Source organism: Callorhinus ursinus, unplaced genomic scaffold, assembly GCF_003265705.2.
Source record: "Callorhinus ursinus isolate GAN/ISIS: 27379988/994484 unplaced genomic scaffold, GSC_fseal_2.0 scaffold14, whole genome shotgun sequence".
Classification (NCBI taxonomy): domain Eukaryota; kingdom Metazoa; phylum Chordata; class Mammalia; order Carnivora; family Otariidae; genus Callorhinus; species Callorhinus ursinus.
Window position 1 is genome coordinate 31,270,669 of NW_027397076.1, and position 21,721 is coordinate 31,292,389.

Consider the following 21,721-nt stretch of genomic DNA (forward strand, 5'->3'; position numbering starts at 1 on the left):
TTCCTTAGTTTTCGGACATCTCTTTCCGGAGTATCTCCAACAAGTAATAGGAACCAGCACTTGGAAACGTCATTTAGATTTCTGGTAAGGTGTTTCATTCATGAGTGGTGGAAGCCTTGGAGAGAAGCCTGTGAGGGTCTCAGTGCCTGAAGTACCCTTGATGAAGGAGGTCGTGTTTCTTTGCTGCTGGGTCACAGCTGCCCTGAGGCCCAGAGGAGACTAGGGAGGCCCAGAGGAGACTGGGGAGGCGAGGCTCCAACTCTCATTAAAGTTTGGCCAAACATGCGTGATGGTGATTTAATCAAGATCATCTCTTTGAGGCATTAATAAAGGCAACTAGGGCAAGATGGGGTTGGGCAGAAGGCTAAAACTGTACTGAGAAGGTAGCAAGTAAAATCTGCGATTAAAGCCGAAGTGGCTGCTAATGAACAGAAAATACAAGGGGAGCAAAAGCAAAGTACATTGACACTTATAATTATAGCATGGACAGCTGTAGCCAGATGCTAGGAAGATCATTTCATATACCATCTCATTCCATTATCACAACAATCCTACAACTATTATAGGATCCTTCCAAAATCCCACAGAAGTGGCAACCTGAGGTACAGGGAGATCATATAGCTAGTTGAGTCCAACACTTTGATACGAGTCTATACTCTGAAGTATAGTAACACCTCCAGTAACACCTCCAGTAACACCTGCAGGAATGGAAGGAGAGTTGGGGAAGTAACTGAGTCATAATAAATAGCAGAAATGGAGATTAGGGAGCCGCTACTTCTGCTGAGATCAGTTTTATTTCATAGGGTCTTCTAAATCCTGAAACTAATTCTGACCATGAAACTCCTCCTTTTCTCCTGGGAGACCTGACCGTATGGTCCTAAGGCCTATAGCATCCTTACCCATTGGAGTATTCTAAAAATAATATAGGGAGAGACCTGGAAAATGAAAAACAAGATGTGAAGATGTGAGGAGAGAGAAGTCCAAAGGGAAACATCCATTAATATAAATGCCCTGAGATAGAAATGAGTCTGGCATGTTCTAGTCTTAGCAAAGTCCAGTTTAGCTCTATGCTCACAGAGATTCTCTCTGTGCTATTTCAAAACCCCTAGACCTTAGAACTATGAGAGCAACTGACACAAATAAGGGCTCATTAACCGCTTGTTGAATGAATAAATGAAAAACAGCATGAATGAAAACTGAACAATATTTGGGCATTGGGCATTGGTGAATGGAAGTCAAACATTACCAAAATGGCAACAGAAGAGGAAAGACAGCTTGAGCATTTAAAATGAGAAAACTTTTAATTCACAAATTTGTTCGTGATTAGCCTCGCTTCTTTGTTTATATTTTATTGTACCCGATGGCCTCATGCTGTTTACTTGGCTTCACAGACCTTGTGTTTTTCCAAACAAACATAGTGCTCATTAAAAAGGCCATTTCTAGCTTTTCATGAATGGGGAATAATGCCAATATTTGACAACTTCATTTCATCGGCTGTTCATCAATGTAAAATTATTAGGATCATTTATTTCTAAATATATTCTGGATTGATAGCTAAATCAAAATCAAATAATTGCCAAATAGGCTACAGATACATTTTAATAACTTCAGTGTCCCTCATTACCCACTCTATAGACATGCTCTTTGACAAACTCAAGTTTTATGTTAGATAGTAATGCATCTTCAATATAAGCTGTAATTATATGTAATCATGCTCTCTGGGATACTAGAACTAACAAATTCATTGAAAATCTACAAATAAAATACTTGCCATCCATTTTATTTCCTATTTTGAAGCTTCTCAATTTCACCCTTACTCTAGTCATGTTCTTGTATTCCTTTATCCTACGACATGGGGTCCATCTGGTGTCCCAAGTTCTGCTTCTGGGTCTGCTACTTGTATTAAAGCTGTCAACTGTTGGCACAAAATGTGGCAAAAAAATTTTTTAATTTTTATGTACTCAATGAGCATTGGTCATAATTCTATGAGAATCTGGGAGGATCAGTCTGAGTTATAAGCACCAGGCTGTATGTACTGAGAATCCTCCCTCCCTTCAGATAATGAGTTATCAACCTTAAACCAAATCTCTTGGCTTCAACATACAGTTGTATTAGTTTGCAGGGATTGCCATAACAAGATACCACAGACTGAGTGGCTTAAACAACAGAAATTTATTTTACAGTTCTGGGGGCTAGAAGTCTAAGCTCAAGATGTCAGCAGATTTAATTTCTTTGGGGGCTTCTCTCCTTGGAAGCAGATGGCCGTCTTCCTTCTGTGTCCTCAAGTGGCAGTCCTTCTATCTGTTGGGTCTGTGTTCTAATCTCCTCTTCTTATAAGGATACCAGTCATATTGGATTAGGGTCCACCCATATGATCTCATTCTACCTTAATTACCTCTTTAAAGACCCTGTCTCCAAATACAATCATATTCTGAGGTACTGGGGGTCAGAACTTCAATATATGAATTTTGAAGAGACACAATTTGGCCCATAACATTTCTTCATGACATAGCCCCTAGAATAATCTTGATGGCTATGCTGTATTAAGTTTCCAGACGTAACCAAGGTACCTCAAACTCAGACAATGGTCTCTGCTATACGCAGATGACTCTGGCAGTTTATTGGGCAGATAAAGTGAGGAAATCAGTGAGTAGATAGTTTTGCTGTGCCCGAGGACAGACATGTTGTTTTAATGAAGTCATTATACACTAATTATGTTTGTGTACATGTGTTTGTGTGTGCATGCAATTTTTAATCTGAACAACCAACATAAAAAGTTGCTTTTATAATCCCATTTTGTACACATGAAAAAAATCAAGGCTCAGGAAAGTTATGTACTGTGTAAAATGGCAAGATTATTGGTCAGAAAGCTGGGATTAAAATCCTGATTTCTATAATTTGAAGATCCGTATGCTGTTGCCATTGCATAGTACTGTCTCTCTAAAGACTCAACTTGGTTTTGAATAAGCTTATGAGAAAATTACTAAATGAGAGTCTGTGAAATGTTCTTTTCTTCTTTCATATTTGTAGACAGTAACCTAGTGCTTTTGTTGAATTTACAGAGGTGACTCAACTGAGAAATTCAGTTTAAGTAGACTGAGAGTCAAAAGGTATTAGAAGACCTCTCACAGATCTCAGCATGAATTTTTGTATGCTAAGCCATTACAAATGTACTTTCCAAATTTGGGGAAAACCATCTGGCTCTTTTTACCAGATGTGATTTACAGACGAATGGACAAAAACTGTATTTGTAATAGAGATTGTATTTAAGTTGAATGGTTCTAAATTAGTGCAGCTTTAAGATGCATGAGCATTCTGCCATTACCATCAGTAGTAAGCACAGGTGGTCCAAGTTGCTGCTCCCTTGGTGAGATTTTAGAAGTCTTAAGAGATGAGGCAGTTATCTATAGTCTAATAGAAACATAACTAGAGGTTATGCCCACACAAAGAGATATGCAATACCTACTAAGATGCTATAAAATAATAACTGTTACTTTAGCTAGAACCCCCAGATCAATAGTTACCATGACATGTTCTTGGAAATACGGATGTTGGTGACTCAAAATGGCAAGTTAAAATTGCTTCTTATTTGGGCAGAGATATTTGGAGCATCAGAGGTATATTTAACTATAGTTACCAATCTCATTGTGCTCGCTAGGCCAGAAGTTTTACATAAAAGGATTACAGTATACAATTTTTTACTTCATATTATATTTACAATAAAGTATCTTGCACCCACCAAAAAACAATCTTGACAACTGGAAAAAAGCCTATTAAAACAGGAAGCAGAAAGGATGACTTTTTTTTTTTTAAAGATTTTATTTATTTATTTGAGAGAGAGAGAATGAGAGATAGCACGAGAGGGAAGAGGGTCAGAGGGAGAAGCAGACTCCCCGCCGAGCAGGGAGCCCGATGCGGGACTCGATCCCGGGACTCCAGGATCATGACCTGAGCCGAAGGCAGTCGCCCAACCAACTGAGCCACCCAGGTGCCCAGAAAGGATGACTTTTGTTATTAAATAAAAAATGATGGAACAGGAAATTATTTGTAAAATGAACTATTCTGTAGCAAAAATCATGATATAACAGAAAAATATCATATATATTCAATGTACAATCTTGAATGAGATGCCCTAATCATATGATATTTATATCTTAAAGTTTTCCTTGATTTAAACCTTAGCCTGGAAGGTTAAACTGAGTTTACTGATCTTCCTCAAAAAAGTGCAAGACTAGGAAAGCAAAACTTATTTTTGAGATATATCTTAAGGGTATATCATAATCACAATATTTACAATTACAAAGAATTATAATAAATGTTCTATAATATTTAGCTGGATTTACTGGACTGTGTATGTAGGAAATCTTGTTTTTTAGTTCTCCAAAACATGGTTTGTACATTTATATATTTTGGTCATGACAGGCCACTCACTTCTCATATTGCTAAATGACAATGGAATGAATTACTGATAAAGGCAATCATTTCACAGCCCGAGTCCATAGAGGAAAAAGGAGAGGAAACAGAAGGGGGAAGCTACATAGATTATGTAATTGTGTTTTTTCCATGTTTAACAAAATATACGCATGGACAAAAAATCATGACAGAAGAAGTCTAATTGTTATATTTGGCTGAAAGTTAGTATTATTTTGAATCAGGCTCTGAGAATAGCACAGACATTGGCAATCCTGTAACAATGGAATAGGCTTTTAGAATAAGCAAAGCTCTTAATTAAGATAAGGTAAAGGTGTGATTTTGGGGGTAAGCTCTCTTTTATATAAGCTGTGCTCCTTCACATGTCACACAGTAAAGATTATTTTATAATTATATTCATACATTTACATACACTTTTAAAAAAGATTTTAAGAGCAAAATACATCGCTAACTACTCTGAAAGATTTTTTGGTTAGAGCATCTTTCTATAAATTACTGCAATACTTGGATACATGTTTAAATTACCAAATAAAAAGAAATAACACTGCAGAAAAGTAACTTCTTTTTCCTTCTAGAATACATAAATGATATGTATCCTTTGAGCAGAATTAAAATTCAATGACCGATAACAAGACATTCAATAGAGGGCAATTCAGGAATCTTCCACTAGATCTTTTCTGAAGGTATTTGTGAACGTTGGGTATGCAGTTGCAATATTCATGTGCATTGACTGAGATGAGTCAAATAAGACTAAAACACACTGATGTTTAAAAACTCTGCCATGGGGTGCCTGGGTGGCTCAGTCGTTAAGCGTCTGCCTTCAGCTCAGGTCATGGTCCCAGGGTCCTGGGATCAAGCCCCGCATCGGGCTCCCTGCTCTGCGGGAGACCTTCTCCCTCTCCCACTCCCCCTGCTTGTGTTCCCTCTCTCACTGTGTCTCTTTCTGTCAGATAAATAAATAAAATCTTAAAAAAAAAAAAAACAAAACTCTGCCATATCCATGACCTTAATTAATTCTGACAACATCACTGTGAGGGTACAGTGGTAGAAACTATCATTCCTCTTTTAAATGTGCGAAAACCTGAGTTTCAAGATGATTACCAATGATCACATGGCTCTTCTATGGCAGAATTGGTACTACCATCTGCTCTTTTTTTCAGGTTTGGGACTTTAACTCAATCACAAATTAGTTCAAAATAAATTACAATTACATTAAAATAATCTAGTACATTGATTTAGTCCTTCTGTGAGATTGCTCTTGAATTATTTTTTAGATCAAAGGCTCTTTTCATTAAATGATGCTCTGAAGCCATTTCACTGATTCTCTAGCTGAACTGTTGAGTAATTTGTTGACCTGTAGCAAACCCACAGAAGTAAAAACAAAGAACAAAATCACTGGGGGAAAGTGGGTGGCATTTAAAATTATAGCTTAAATGATTTATAGTCTAGTTGTTATTTTCCTAACAAATGAATTGTCTTTGTTCACAAATCTAAAAATGATGTTTCCAACACGTGAACTCTTTTGAAAAGTAATTGTTTAACAAATTCTATTCAAATATGACATTTATCCAGCACATGAAATTATCTGCTGCTCTAAATAGACCTCAGATTTGGCCACCATTGTTTGGTTACTGAAAGAAGTTAATCAAGATTTATAATTTTATTCAGTTTCCATCATGGCAAGAACAGATATACCAGAGTTGATAAAACCTTAGGATGAATTTAATTTTAGCAAGCACAACAGAAAAAGTAAATGATGGAATATATGAGCAATGCAGACAAATGGAGAAATGTCTTAAAGCTGGGGATTTTCTCTGTTCCAGTGATTAAATTTAATTATAGCTCTCTAAGATTTGTTGGATGCTTTTGTTGTGATATTGTATATTTTGTTACAAACTTTTCTTTTGTAATAAGCTACCTGAACATAAGTTTGTTTTTCTGTGTAAAATTAAAGTGTAATCTGTGACTAAATCATCATATAGTCCACCCTCAAATACAGTCCACCCTCAAAACCTAATATTTTAGCTTTTTACAGAAGTTGTGATGATCTCATTTGTGCTGCCCCAAAAAAGAGAAAATAAATTAATCAAACTTTAATTGCCAAGGTGCTTCCTAGGAAATGGAAGTTATGAGATGAATATTAATTTATCTTATTTACATCTTGCAACCAAACATAAAAACTTTACATTTCGCTGTTTGGATTAACAATGTACTAGGCAAAAGGACAGGTAGTAGTTTGTTACATTTCTAAAAGATAATTTTAAAATTCTTGATTCTTAGAAATATTGCATTTGCTTAAACATGTGAGATCTTGGGGCGCCTGGGTGGTACAGGTGGTTAAGCAACCCGACTTTTGGTTTTGGCTCAGGTTATGATCTCAGTCAGGGCTGTGAGATGGAGCCCTGAATAGGGCTCTGCACTCAGTGTGGAGTCTGCTTAAGATTCTCTCTCAGTCTCCCTATGCCCCTCCCTCCCTCTCTCTCTCAAATAAATAAATCTTTAAAAAAAAAGTGTGAGGGGTACCTGGGTGGCTCATTCGGTTGAATATCTGACTTTTGATTTTGGCTTAGGTCATGACCTCAGGGTCCTAAGACAGAGCCCCATGTCAGGCTCTGCATTCAGTAGGGAGTCTGCTTGAGATTCTGTCTCCTTCTCCCTCTGCCCCTCTTCACCCCCTGCCCCACGCCTGCTCTCTCTCTCTCTCTAAAATAAGTAATCTTTAAAAAAATAAAATTTTTTATTTTTTATTTATTTATTTTTTTAAAAGATTTTATTTATTTATTTAATTGACAGAGAGAGAGACAGACAACACAAGCAGGGGGAGGGTCAGAGGGAGAAGCAGGCTTCCCGCCGAGCAGGGAGCCCGATGCGAGGCTCAATCCCAGGACCCTGAGATCATGACCTGAGCCGAAGGCAGTCGCTTAACCAACTGAGCCACCCAGGCGCCCCTAATAAAATAAAATTTTTTAAAAAAGTGTGAGATCTTACATTTTTAAAAAGATAAATCAAAACCTGGAGTATACAAATATCTAGAAAGAAGATTGATTTCATAATTGAAATAATGGTAAGAGAATTTTGTTCATCCTTCGCGAAGAACAAAATGAATCCATTGTTTTACTCTTGTAATTACATAACAGAAAATTATTCAATTCATTTATACATTTACTTTTATCATTATTCTATCAATACTTATTGAACATCTATAATGTGCCAGACACTGTGTTGGGCAGTATACAAGACAATCTTGTCAGTTCTCAGGAAACTTACATTCTAATAGAAAATTTTACACTTTGTAAGGAGCTGTGTTAAGGTTAAGGATCTCTGCTTTCAAGAAGTATGCTTACTTTGCTCCCCTCCATTAGTAAGGGGAGAGGCGAGAGTGATTTGGGTAGAACGTTTGAGACTGCGGTGGTGGGGAGTGGAGGGGAGGGGGGTGCCCAAGTAAGTGCTCCAAAAAGGGGGACTGTCACAGTCTGTTGTTCACATACCACATATTATTGATAGGTTTTCCCGATGAATGGAAATAAAGTCAACAACCAAGATCCTTAAATAGCAGATGCTGTCTTGTTTTATCTCATCAATTTATTAACATTAGCTGTAAAAACTCTTCTTTTGCATAATGACAGCAGGCTGCAAGAATAGATTAATAAAACCATCTCTATTCAAATAAGATTCTAAGTATCGAATATATAAAAGAGTAAAGACTCCAATTGGTTTATCTAGTATTTATTATAGGTTATTCACTATTAACAGGGAGAGGAATAATCTATAGTACAGTCTAACATCCCCTCCCCCAAGAGTAGTGTTAACTGGTCTATAATAGTTATAATTTTTACTATTTGGGAAGGCTAGGAGATAGGCCAAAGAAGGCACTAGTGGACCAGAAAGTGGTATATGAGGGACATTTATTAGGTTCAGATTGAAAAAGGTAATTAAGCTGCTTTATCATGTGGATGTATAAAAATATATATCAGACCTCCTGTCTTAACAAGGCCCAAAGGGTTATTACTAGAGTGAGTGACCATACAATTTGGTTTTCTTGGGAGAGTCTCAGTTTACAACTGTTACTTAGTTGTTATGGATAGTGCTTCCTTGTTCTTTCAAAAGTGTTATATTTTGGGCAATAAATTATATCATTACCCTAGTTAAAGTTCACAGAGTAACTGAGAGACTTTTAAAAATTTATTTATTTATTTTTTAAACTTTTTTTAAAGATTTTATTTATTCATTTGAGAGAGAGAATGAGAGAGAGAGAGAGAGCATGAGAGAGGGGAGGGTCAGAGGGAGAAGCAGACTCTCTGCCGAGCAGGGAGCCCGATGCGGGACTCGATCTCGCGACTCCAGAATCATGACCCAAGCCGAAGGCAGTCGCTTAACCAGCTGAGCCACCCAGGCGCCCCTTATTTATTTTTTAAAGATTTTATTTATTTATTTGAAAGAGAGAAGGGGAGAGGGAGAGCAAGAGCAGGGGGAGGGGCAGATGGAGAGGGACTAGCAGACTCCCTGCTGAACTGGGAGCCCAATGAGGCTCCATCCCAGGTCCTTGGGATCATGACCTGAGCTGGGCAGATGCTTAACCAACTGAGACACCCAGGCACCCCATGACTGGGAAATTTTTAAAATATAGATTTTGAAGGCTGACCTATAATGAAGGTTATGAGAGCAAATCTTTAAAGAAAGTGTTAAATTTATACATAATATTTGATAAAAGTATGCAACTGGTCAGAAGTTAGAAATAAAGGTATGACTTGCATTGATATACAGTAAAAAAATGTATAGTCAATTAACCGATGGAGTAGTTTGGAATATATGAGAAAATTGAGGGTATAAAGATACTTGAATCTGGATCTTCCATGCTTTATATCAGTTGGAGTAAACATTAAGCTCAGGCAATCTCAGAATGTTACAGGTGGAATGGAGCTAAGAAATCATTTCATTCAAGCTTATTAATTTATGAATGAAAGAACTTGTCTGATTGGGGTCACAGAGTTCATTGCAGAGTTAAGACTATCTTAATGGTTTTTTTTTTCTCCCCAATCTATTACAAAAAGTCTAAATCAATTGTTGGATCATTGTTGAATCCAATATTAAGCAGACATAACACAAGCACTTTCAATTGAAAAAGAAAATTAGCTGTAAGGGAAGTACTTAAGAAGACAACACTAATCTACCTTCAAACCGTAAAAGTAGCTGGTCTGTTAGTAAGCGCCTGAACTGTAATAATTCATACAGCAGCGAGAGCAAAAGCAGATTAGCTAAACTTACTCTGAACTGGGGCTTGATTTAAACTTATACCTTGTGTGTTTGCACAGGCGTATAGGTATGCATGGGGACATGTGTTTGAAAACAGAAAGGGCAGGGGAATTGGGGGAAATCCAGAGGGAGAAGAATAAGTAGGAGAAAAAAGCACATTAAAAGTGGAGAGTTCACTATGTACTTAAAGCTCACTTGAATCTTGCAGATGTAAGGTTAACCTTATAGGTGTAAAGTGTTATATTTATTAATAAGTTAGTTTTCTTAGAGTTCTGTGAAATTATGATCCTAATTGTTATTTATCTATTTACCTGATAAAACCCAAGTAAGGGGTTTTGCCAATATTAACGATCACCATCTAATGACATTTGCTTTCAAGAGCAACCTGAAACCTCATGATAGAAATAGAAGGGATATGTGGTTTTATATTAACAACAGATTTTTTCCATCTACAAGAAGCATAATGATTACTTTCCCAGAGCTTTAAACTTTCCATTTGAATGGTTCTCTAACACACCGGTTTCTTCCATTTCCATCCCCCTCCAACAACCCATCCCCAATTTATTTTTCATCTACTTTGACAAATTTATCCTAGGTAATTCATTTAACCCTAGGTTCTGTTTAAATATCACTTTCTCGGGAAAGCCTTACTTTACTCCTGTCACTACCTATTACCGCGACTAGGTTAAAACTTGCAGTTAGTTTTTATAACTGTGAAGTACTATTGCTATATTATTACTATAAAATCAGAGTCATAAAGAATGAGTTACCTTCCCAAATTCATGACTAATAGAATGAGTGTCAAGAGTATCCGAGTACTGCCCATCAACTTTTCTCTCCTTATACTTTTTCTTTTTTATGCAATTCACTTTGAGATTTTCATTAATGCAGATAGTACCTTCCTTCTCCCCAGCGTTCTTGTTTAAATGTTCCTGATTTCATTTAGCTGGTATTTTTCTTGCTCCCCCCTTGCTACCAACTGCTTTCCTTATTTTTCTTCTTCTGTCAGTCTTAGAGCTATCTGTGGGGGGCCGAGCGGGGCAGGGAACAGTACCTTTTGTGTTTTAGGCTAAACCTCCTAAATTATCTATAAAAGGTTGATATGCAATTTCTTGGCTGCTAATTCTTTGAATTTGGAATGTATTTTAGAAATGATGCAGCATTAATATCTCTGATATATTTTAATAAAAGACGTGATAGTAATATAGGCAGCACTAGCTTTGCAAAGTTGTGTGGACTGTAAAATTGACCATGCAAGCTGAACAGTGCAAAGCAATCCTAATAAATGGGAAGAATAAGGTCATCTGATCACTTAAACATTTTTTTTTCAGAATATTAAAAATTCTTTTATTTTCAGTGAGTAAATATATGGGGAAATAAAAAAATGGTAAAACCAGTATTTATTTAGTACACTGTTAATTTAAAACATTAGAAACATTGAGAATAAATGTTTCATTTGTATTAAAATATATCAAAATTAGTTTCAACAGTACTTGCCTTATTTTCATACATAAATCATGATTTAGGGTGAGCATCTTTTCTAAGCCTTGGCAAACTGTCATAATCTTTCCTAAATTTGGATCAGTTGCGGCTGTTATTAGTTTTTATTGTTGTGTAACTACTTATCACAAACCTAGCTGCTTAAAAGTCCTCACGCTCACTATTCTCCAGGTTCTAAGTCAGGGCATGTTTGGCTGAGCTGTTTGCTTAGGGTCTCACAGGGCAAAGACAAAGTGTCAGCTTCCAAGCTCATTCAGATTGTTTGCAGAATTCACTCAGTTTCCAGGGGTTTTGGTCTAAGGCTCCCCTTTCCTTGCTACCCATCAGATGGAGGCCACTCAGCGCCAAGATGCACCAGCATCCCTTCTCACATGCTTCCCCCTTCATCTTTGAAGCCAGCAATGGTGCACTGAATACTTTCTGCACAAATCTGATGTCGTCTTCTGCTACCAGATGGAGAACACTTTGTTTTTAAAGTCCTCTTCTGACTGGGTCAAAGTCCAGCCAAATAATCTCCATTTCTTAAGGATAACTGACTTGGCACTTTGCTTACATCTGCAAAACCCCTTCACAACAGAATTTAGCTCAGTTTGGCTGAATAACCTGGCGACTAGAATCTCAAGACCATCTTTAGAATTCCGCCTATAGGCACATTTTACCCCATGTCCTCAATATTTTGAAATATCTCTGACACCCTTTAATGTCAAGTATACTAGTAGATTCACTTCCTCTGAAACAGCTTTATTCTTTTTGTTACATTTCCTCATTTCTACTGATAGTTTTGCCTTCCTTAAGTTCCTCTGGCTGCATATCTTGGGTCCCTAGAATGTTGGCAGTGTCATTATTGCCATGGTCAGCCATCTTCTGAGCACATCTGATTGCACTTTCAGTGCCACCACCTTGTTTCTTTGCTGCACTGTCACCTTTACATTATAATTATAAAGATGACAGTGCAGCAAAGAAAGCAAAATGACCCTGTGGGTTTATCAATGGGAAACAAGTAGGCGAACACAAACACACACTCTGCTGTCTGTATAACTAAGCAGTGACTATTCACCAACAGACTGTGCTCCATGATAATTCTTCCCTTCATCTCTCTTTTCCAGTTTGATTAAACTGGGGTTTTACCATATACATTTTTTAATGTTATTGGCATACATTCATTTTGAAAAGTTCTATGCATTTTCGTAACTGCTTCATCATTCTCTCCTGTTTCTTGTTCATAATTCCATCAATTTAAGGATTTAATTTATGGCCTTTATATTCTGCATTTAATAATTCTATCTATGAGAAAGGAGTACTGTATTTGTAGAGTCAGCAGAAATAATAATCTACAGAATTAGAACTCTTTTCTCTTAATAAACAGAACTATTAAATGCGTAATACGAGCTATAAGAGAAATCTTTAAAGTTTCTTTCATTGCCAAGTTTATATTTTGTGAGGGACCCAAATTCTATCATGTAGCCAAGAGGTATAGTATCATCTTGGACACGTTTTATTATATAATTTTCAGGTAGAGTTTTTTCCAACTAGCAGGGTAAGTAACTATGGGATAACAAGGGTATGGGTACATATTCCCAAAGGAAATGATGATGATGATATTTGTATTATTTAATTTTACCTCAGGCCATGGCGGAGACTTTATCTGTTCTCTCTGTAGTCAGGAAGGTCTCTCTTTTACTCTGCCCATTCTTTCAGTAAGGATGCAGATTATTTCAGGTATCTTGTGTGTGTATGTATGTATATATATATATATATATATATATATATGGCGGCATAATCTCCCATTCCCATCTGAAAGTTTCTGATATTTGTATGTTTCTCAGTGCAGCCCCATTTTCTATTTTTACTTGTATCTCTGGTTTGTGTTCGTGTGTGTGTGTGTGTGCATTTATAAGGGAAAGGTCCATGTTTCCCTTACTTTCTTGGCAGGATAGCAAGACTCTTAAAGTATCTTTATTGCAATCTTTTTCAGCATTCAGATGTTTTGCATCAAGAAGTCTTTCTCCAATATCCAGACCATATACACATGGAAGTCTAGCTCAACATTTTGAGTATACTTTTTAATTACATACACATATACCCCTAAACAATATATATAGCATTGGTTTGCATATTGTTAAACTTCAAATGAAAGGTAACAGATTTTTTTTTTAAAGATTTTATTTATTTGACAGAGAGAGACACAGTGAGAGAGGGAGCACAAGCAGGGGGAGTGGGAGAGGGAGAAGCAGGCTTCCCGCGGAGCAGGGAGCCCGATGTGGGACTCGATCCCAGGACCCTGGGATCATGACCTGAGCCGAAGGCAGAAGCTTAACGACTGAGCCACCCAGGCGCCTGAAAGGTAACAAATTATTAGAATATATGTTTTACTGAATATTTGTGCAGCCCTTGTAATCTTCATTTCTGTACAGGGACTATTTTTAAATGGGTTATTTATATAGCTTTCAATTTTTTCCTGTTACAAATAATGCTACAAGAGCTAGTAGACATATTGGGGTGTTGGTTAAGCTTATGAACTGCTGTAGGTATTTCAGATTGTTTTCCAAAAATATTTTTATCAATTTACAGTCCACCAGCAATGTACAAGTTTTAATTGCTCTGTATGCCTGTCAGAGTTGATACCACCTTTTTTATTTTAACCATACTGAGTGCTATAAATTGGTATTTCATGTTTTTAGTTTGCATTTGTCCGAACCTAAGTAAACTTTTCATATCTTTTTTGCCATTTGAATTTCTTCAAGGGAGCTGTTCTTTTACTTTGCAATTGTATAATTATTTTGTTAATAATCTTTATCAGTGGGGCGCCTGGGTGGCTCAGTGGGTTAACTGGTTGCCTTCAGCTCAGGTCATGATCCCAGGGTCCTGGGACTGAGCCTCAGGTCAGGCTCCCCGCTTCTCCCACTCCCTTTGCTGCTCTCCCTGCTTGTGCTGTCAAATAAATAAAATCTTTAAAAAATAGTAATAATCCTTATCAGTCATAAGAACTACAGCACTTCTACTAGCATGTCATAGCATTTTGTTGCTGTTTTTTGTAGTATGACGGGCACAGAAAGTTTTACATTTATGATAATGGTCCAATATGTCAATCTTTTATTTTGGTGCTTTTACTTGTTTAAGAAATTTTCCCTTGCTGGGACACCTGGGTGGCTCAGTTGGTTAAGCGTCTGCCTTAGGCTCAGGTCATGATCCCAGGGTCCTGGGATCGAGTCCCACATCGGGCTCCCTGCTCCGCGGGGAGCCTGCTTCTCCCTCTGCCTCTCTCTTTGTCTCTCATGAATAAATAAATAAAATCTTAAAAAAAAAATTTTCCCTTGCCTACAATTATATACATAGACTCCTATATTTCCCTAGAAAGGTTTGATGTTCTACTTTTCCATAGTAAGTCTTAAATCCACATGATAGTTTTTGTAGGTTTTAATATTTATTTATGGGTAATCCATGCCAGAACAATATATTGGTTTATAAGCCACTGAATTTAATACATCAGGATTTGCATTTAGTCATGGATCAGAATACCATTAATGTGTGTTTTCCCTTTAATTCTGAACTCTCAATTCCATTTTGTTTCTGCACCAAAACCAAACTATATAAAATACTGTCAAAAAGATCTTGTCTATTCTTACACCTTGCTTTCATATAAATGTTAAGATTAGCTTGTCAAGTTTCACAAAAATATGTTTGGATTTTAATCAAGATTACTTCCAATTCATTTATTTGGAGTGATGATAATGAACTTCCCATCTATGAACATCCTATCACTTTCCATTTATCTGGGTTTTCTTCAATATGCCAGAAGAAAATTTTATCATTTTCTCCATGTAACCTTATACCTCTCTTGTCATGTTAATTCATAAGACCATCATAATTTTTGTTATATTATAAATGTAATGTTTTAAAATTTCTATTACTCTGATTTTGGATGTTGATCTTAATATCCAGCAACTTTACTGTATTCTATCATTAATTCCAGTTGTATGTTCATAGATTCTATAAAATTATCCATCTGGATATCATCTGAGAATGAGAAGCTTCTTCCAATTCCTGCTTTTAATGAGAATGCTTCCAAGTGTTCACCGTTAAACAAAGCAATTGTAGACTTTTAATACATTATTTTATGAAACTTTTTTAGCCCTTGTTTCTATTGACTAATAAGTATTTTTTAAAATCAATAATTGGTATTGAGCTTTAAAACTATTTTTTGTTTCTATTGAAATTTTCACATGGCTTTTCTCCAATGGTGATGATTTCTCCAATGGTGATGATTTTCTGAGTCAAAATCTCTTTCCTGGGATTATTCTAACTTGTTGATGTTTATTTTTGATATTTTAATGGAGTTGGGGTTTGCCAACATCTTCATGTCTTCATAATACACTTAGCTTAGAATCATTTGTATTTTGTGTATTTTCTATAAAATTCTTAGGTGTCTAGTGTTTTTGTGTGTATATCTAGGTAGAGATGGGTTAGTTTTAAGTTCTAGTGTATTCCTTTATTAAAGACAAAAATTCCTTCGAGTTGTATTTTTAAATGTTTTTCATTTTTTCAATTCAATTCATTGCCTTTAAGTTTTCACTAGCATCTCAATTTTTTCATTCTGCTTTAACTGTTATTTTGTATTTTAGTCCTTTCATTTATTAGTTTAAAAATTCTATTGCTTCAACAAAAAGCACTGGCCTAGCATCAGAATTCTACTTTTGCTTCTATTGCTTCTGTATTTTTATTTTTGAACTATGAGTAAGTAAGTCACTGCTGTTGAACATATTTTCTCATCTCTAAAATGAATTTAATATTTCCTTTTCAGCTCACATATGTCCAATGAGGCTCAAGTAACATGACTGAAAACGTTTTAAAAACATTTTGAAAAAATCTGGGGGGAAAAAGCCACCCAAGGATTTACAGGTTTATCTGCAGTATCTTTTTGAACAAGTGCATCACATGTAACAAACGTTATTGTCCAAAGCATCGTTGGCATCTTTTGGAACATGAAATGAGAATTAAAACAGCTTGCATCCTCCACAGCAGACTGAAACTTCTAGTCTGATGTTACAAGTTATCTCTAGCTGATTTGAGAACCAGAAATTCACTAACCTTGGTAACTATTTTTGGAGACTAATGTGAAAGGGCATTTAATAAAGTATAAATGGTGTGCTTTTAGCACATTAATACATTCTCTTCATTTTATAAACTATTTTAAAAAATTATAAAAACACTTTAAAGTACCTCAGATTGGTCCCAATGGAAGGCACTACTAAGTTATTACTGTGTGCAAAGAAAGCTCTTCCTGAATCCTTAACTACAGAGCATACTTTATTTTGGGGGTCTTCATATTTGTCAACATCAAGTAACAAATAAATTAGGTTCCTGACCTCATGCTACATGCTGTAGTTAAAATGCAGTATCCAGGGAGTTAAGAGGTATGCAATTTTTTTCTTTTTAAAGATTACATTAGTTAGAAAACATGAAAAGAAAGTCTTAAAAGTCCTGCAGTCCAATGGATCCAGTAAAGCACTGCGATCTTGCAAATACCTCATTTCAGAAAACTAGGTTAGCACATACATTAATTCAAATCTAAATATACAAAATACCACACAAAAGTATTTACTGCAGTGGCATTTAAATATTAGGTGACTCAATACCACGGTACAGGTCTGTAACATCCCTGAGGTATTGTACTGAGATGGTTTTTCTGCTGGCCCCATTTCTATGATAATTTTTATTCATCTAAGTTATTACTTCCAATTTGGGACTATTTCTTTAATGAACTAGAACATTTAGGAAATAAGTGATTTTGAACAGGACTAAGTAACACATACAATTTCTAAGGGAAGTGCTCCCGCTCTGGATTAGGAAGTGAAAGGAATAAATATTCTCAGAATTACTCTAAGACAAACTGAAAGATCTAAAGAGTTGGGGTAAAAGAATAATGAAAAGTATTGGGAAAAAATTACCCTTAGAAAGGTCGACTCATTTTCTGCTATGAATCATTTCTCTTTTTTTGAATCATTTGTCTTTTGAGAACAAGGATATTAGCCTGAAAATGTGGTAAAAATGTATATATTAAGGTATCTTGAGTTCCACTTAAATAGAAGTAGCTTTCACATTGGACTTAGTGACAGGCCTGGATTATATTTACCACCTAGTTTATTTTTCACTGGATCTTGCAGAAAGCTAAATTTGTAAGACTAGATGGAGAAATAAAGTTGGGCAAACTTCCTCTACACTCCCATTTAGGAGAAAGTGACTAGGGTTCAACAGCAATTCAACATTTATTTTACTATGTCAATACCTGAAAAACATCTTAAGTACAATCTTAAAAGATGAACATACAGAGTCTAAATAAGGTCATTTTTTAAAATTTTATTAGTACTGTTTACCAATGGGGAGATGCAGTTTATTTACACCAGCAGCCATAGGGGCAAGGGGAATACACAGTTAGCAATCTGTATAGGATGGACTACTTATGCAAAAATAATAATCTCCAAAACAAACAACAGTGGTGAGCTTCACTACACTTCCCCAATGATCCCAGCATGCGATAATGCCAGGCAATGGCCCCTGGACATGCGGTGGTGGGAACTAATGTATGGAAGAAAAAGCCACAAACCACAAAAATTTGTAAAGAACCCCTTCCCCCCATACACACACACACACACACTCAAGATACATAATAGAATTACAGGGTGATCAATATACTTAATTGAGGAAGGAAGGAAGGATAGGAATTCTGCTGTTAGAGGGAAGATAGGTAGGGAAAGGGAGAGTTCCTAACCACTGTCAACTATATGGTAGGGAGAATTCACTCCCCAGAAAAGAAAGGAGTTAGTTTGTCCCCTCAGGGCACCTGTTGGACCTAGCCCACCTCATACCCATCCTGGACAGGCCTAGGGCTATTGCCCTGATAACGGGAGGGCAAAAAAACAAAAACAATAACCAAGAGGGAGGTAATATGAACCAAGTTATTCAAAATTACTTTCCACTTCTTCCTCCTGTAACCAAGAGAATGACCAGAAAGGAAACAATGATGTTATAATCAGAGCTCCCTCTCTGAAGAAGAGTGGACCACGACCATACCTTCAGCCTGTTTCCCAGACATTATCTGGAAGCAGGCCAGAGTTTCACTTAGACCCTCCTTTCCCTCTGCATCCCCTTAGAAGGAGATGTCTATAAAGTCAAGGGCAGATAATCCAATATTGTTTTAGCTCTTCCCAAGCTTTAACTTTCTAAAAAGCACAATTCTTGAAGACCAATTTGTAACTATACCTCAACACTGACCAGGACAATTCTAGGGGGAGAATGCAATAATAAGACAGTCCTGAAGCCCTATCACTATGGTTCACTTAATGTCTATATGTAACACAAATCAGCCCATACAGTCCAAACAGTTCCTTCTGGGATAAGGAAGGATACATGCACAGCAAGGGTTAGAGAAAATAGATCAGGACCCACTCCATCCCTGTGTGTGTCAGTCAGCCTTTACTGGTCTTCTGCTTAGGTCCTAAGAGGCAGTATCCAAGTGGAGGTGGGAAGGTGTAACTCCTTATGAAGTAGGACACAGCAGGAAGCCATCTAGCAAGGCAGTCCTATAGGAAAATGCTTAGGCATGACACTGCCTTTCATACACAAAAAATTATGTTCTCTCCCCATCTTAATCCCAACAGAGGAACCCACCAGAAAGATTCTTCTCTGGGTCTCCTAAAAGGAAACAAAACAAAACAAAACAAAACAAAACCCCAAGAAAAAGAAAAACTTAAAAGAAGCCAAGGAAAGCGAAACTGGGCAGGCTTAAGAAGCAGGAGCATCAAGAGAGATGAATTGAAACTGGTCAGTGTGAAAGCAGGGTAGCAGGCAGCACCTGGGGTCGTGAGCTGCACCAGATAGGCAGTGGAGCAGGGGACAGTAGGAACCTGGGGCCAAGCCAGACAGATGAGGCTGGGCCCCTTACTGGGGCACAGAATGAGGTAAGAAAACATTTCAAATAAAGCAGCACCGTTCCCGCTTACTTTGGGGTTCTCACCCCTCTACACTTCATAAACCCTCGATCAGGGAGTAAAGTGGAGGGTAGTTTTGATATGTGGCTCACATTTCCCATCCTTGCCTATCCCATTCCCTGACTCCTGACAACAAAAAGACAGCTCTTGTTGTCAAGAATGTCCAAAAGGGACTGAATGGAAGGGGCTGCCCCTCCTGAGGGGCAGAGGTGGTGACAGTCTAGATATTCACTAGAACAGAGCTTTGACTGCCCAACCCAAGAACAGGGGCATTCAATAGGGTACTGTAGTCAGACGAGAGATGACCCAGTCTTGCTCCTTGGCTCCTAGTACTAACCCATTAACATAGAGGGCAGCTGAAAGAGGTCCCCTCTGGGCTCAGCTTTCAAATCACAGTCTCCTGCACAGCCATTATGCTCTTCTATAATTCAGGCCTAACCCTGGCATAGGGGGCAGGTAGTGACCTGGCATAATGACCAAGTCAGACACATGGACTGGCTAGGTAACTAGTAACTCAGAGTAAGAAAATGACTGCCCCACCAAACTGTTGTTCACAGCATAATATATCCAGATATGAATCTTGCAGCTTAAGAGATCGTGCATAGTTGCAGAGGCCCCTGCTACCTCTTTAAGGGATCATAACTAAATCCTCAGCCTGCCTGGATAACCAAGTTGTCCATTTAATAAGCCTATGCCACCGGGTGGGGTGCAAGACAAAGGGCTGTGTTCAGCAAAAGGTTAGCCCTTGTCCCCAAGTCCGTTCAAGTCACTGTAATGCTGGACCTTTGGGAAACTGGTAGCTTTGACCTTTTCTTCTTGTTGGAGCCAAGATCACAGAGCTTCCCCTACCAGATTCAGTTGTAATTCTTTTTCTTGGTTTTCCCAAATTGGAACTGTTAATATCCAGATCTCATACCTTTCATTTGTCTTGGAGAAATCCAAATCAGAGGCTCAGAGATCAGAGGAGCAGTCCCATTGAGGCCCAACGATTAAGGCCTGACCATCAGCTATGTCCAAACTGTCAGTTATCCAGAAAGCCCTTGACATCATCAGGCGGACAGAAAGGCTGAGGAACCAAAGGATTTATACGCTGGGCACACAGCTGCTCACCTGTGCACTGGGGACAGTACAGGGATCTTGTGCACTTCCTGGTGTAGAGATCAACCTGCATGGTACGGTGCACAGGATGTACAGCTCCTCCTGCCCAGGGTTTCAAAGCTGATTCCAGGTAATGTACTTATAAAAGGATCCGAATTCCTAAATTCTCCACTTTGGGTTTTTAAAGGCTAGGATGTTCAATGGGAATTGGGACTTTGTCTGATTTCTTTCTTTCTTTTTTTTCTTTTCTTTTTTTTTCTTTTTCTACTTAGATACCTAACTTCTCCAAACCACAGGACCGGTCTATGTTATTGTCCTGGTCACTCTCTGACTCTCTCATGTTGCAGCTACTGGAATTCTGGGGGTGAGCGTTGCAGCTGCTGATCAGGCCCATTCCCAGATTCTCCAGGAAGGGAGCAAAGCGGGAGGCGGCATGCTCCTTTATCTTCCACTGGCTGAATGCCAAAATCCTTCACGCTACCAGTTTCTGCGAACTCCAGGTAGAAGTAGCCACACTTGACTGCCCGGTGCACCTCAAAGCAGAAGCCCAAACAAGAATCCTCTATTAGGTCTACGTATATCTCCTGAGCGATGGCCTCTAGCTTGTTAGTATCCAGGTTAGCCAACGAAATTTCCTCCATTTTAATCTGTAAACGACTGTGGAGAGGGCGCTCGTATTACTCACAGCAGCACAGGCAGCAACACGACGGGCTCCTGGGGCCGCGCCTAGGCCTAGAGGCCTGTCAGGGCCGCGTCCTCAGGCGGCGGGGGCGGCGGCGTCCGCGGTGCACAGGCAGAAGAGCAGCAGCAGCCAGCAGCGACTGCTCCGGAACCCCAAGTCCTTCAGCTTCTTCTGGCGTCTCCCGGGGTCTGGGACTTTGAGCTCGGGCTGGCCCGGGACTCGCCGCCGAACGGTCTCCGCGCCTCAGCCAGCACCCCCAGCCTCTTCCGCTCCCAGGTCCGGGCTGAGCCCCGCCTCCCGACTTCCGCTCCTCAGCCCGCCTGCGCACTGGCTCCGCGCAGACTCCCGGTGCTCCTCCCTCCGCGCAGCTTCCTGGGAATCCTCGCAATTTATGAATACGGTTGGGGTGAACTAAACGGAGCCGACTTTCATTATCTCTAACGTAAAAGAATTGCAAAGATGCTATTTTATCTTGTTTTTGTTTGTAGGTTTAAACATTCACTAATGAATTCAGCACACATGCTTAGTTGATTCCCTCAGGAAAATGACGAATAATGCCGTGCACATTTGTGGTATGATCCAAAATAACGATTTTAGGAACAGTTCTCCGAATACGTTTGAAAATTTGACTTATATAATTGACTTGTAATCATTTATACTACTGCCGCACTTGTCATTTAAATCCACTAGATGGTGCAAGGAAACAAAGTACAATATAGTTTATCTTTCAGTCTTTAAGATTTTTTTTTTAATGAAGAACTAGACACTA

General features: G+C 38.1%; 1 protein-coding gene and 1 pseudogene across 1 annotated transcript; both read right to left on the reverse strand.

The window, feature by feature from the left end:
* Positions 1–20,343, reverse strand: part of LOC112832531 (calponin-2-like) — a 37,298-nt pseudogene extending 16,955 nt beyond the window's left edge.
* On the reverse strand, positions 17,522–21,251 carry ATXN7L3B (ataxin 7 like 3B). Its single transcript, XM_025883095.2, has one exon. It carries the CDS (start codon positions 20,909–20,911, stop codon positions 20,618–20,620), a length of 294 nt encoding a protein of 97 aa, XP_025738880.1. The 5' UTR covers positions 20,912–21,251; the 3' UTR covers positions 17,522–20,617.
* Between the last annotated feature and the right edge of the window lie 470 nt (positions 21,252–21,721).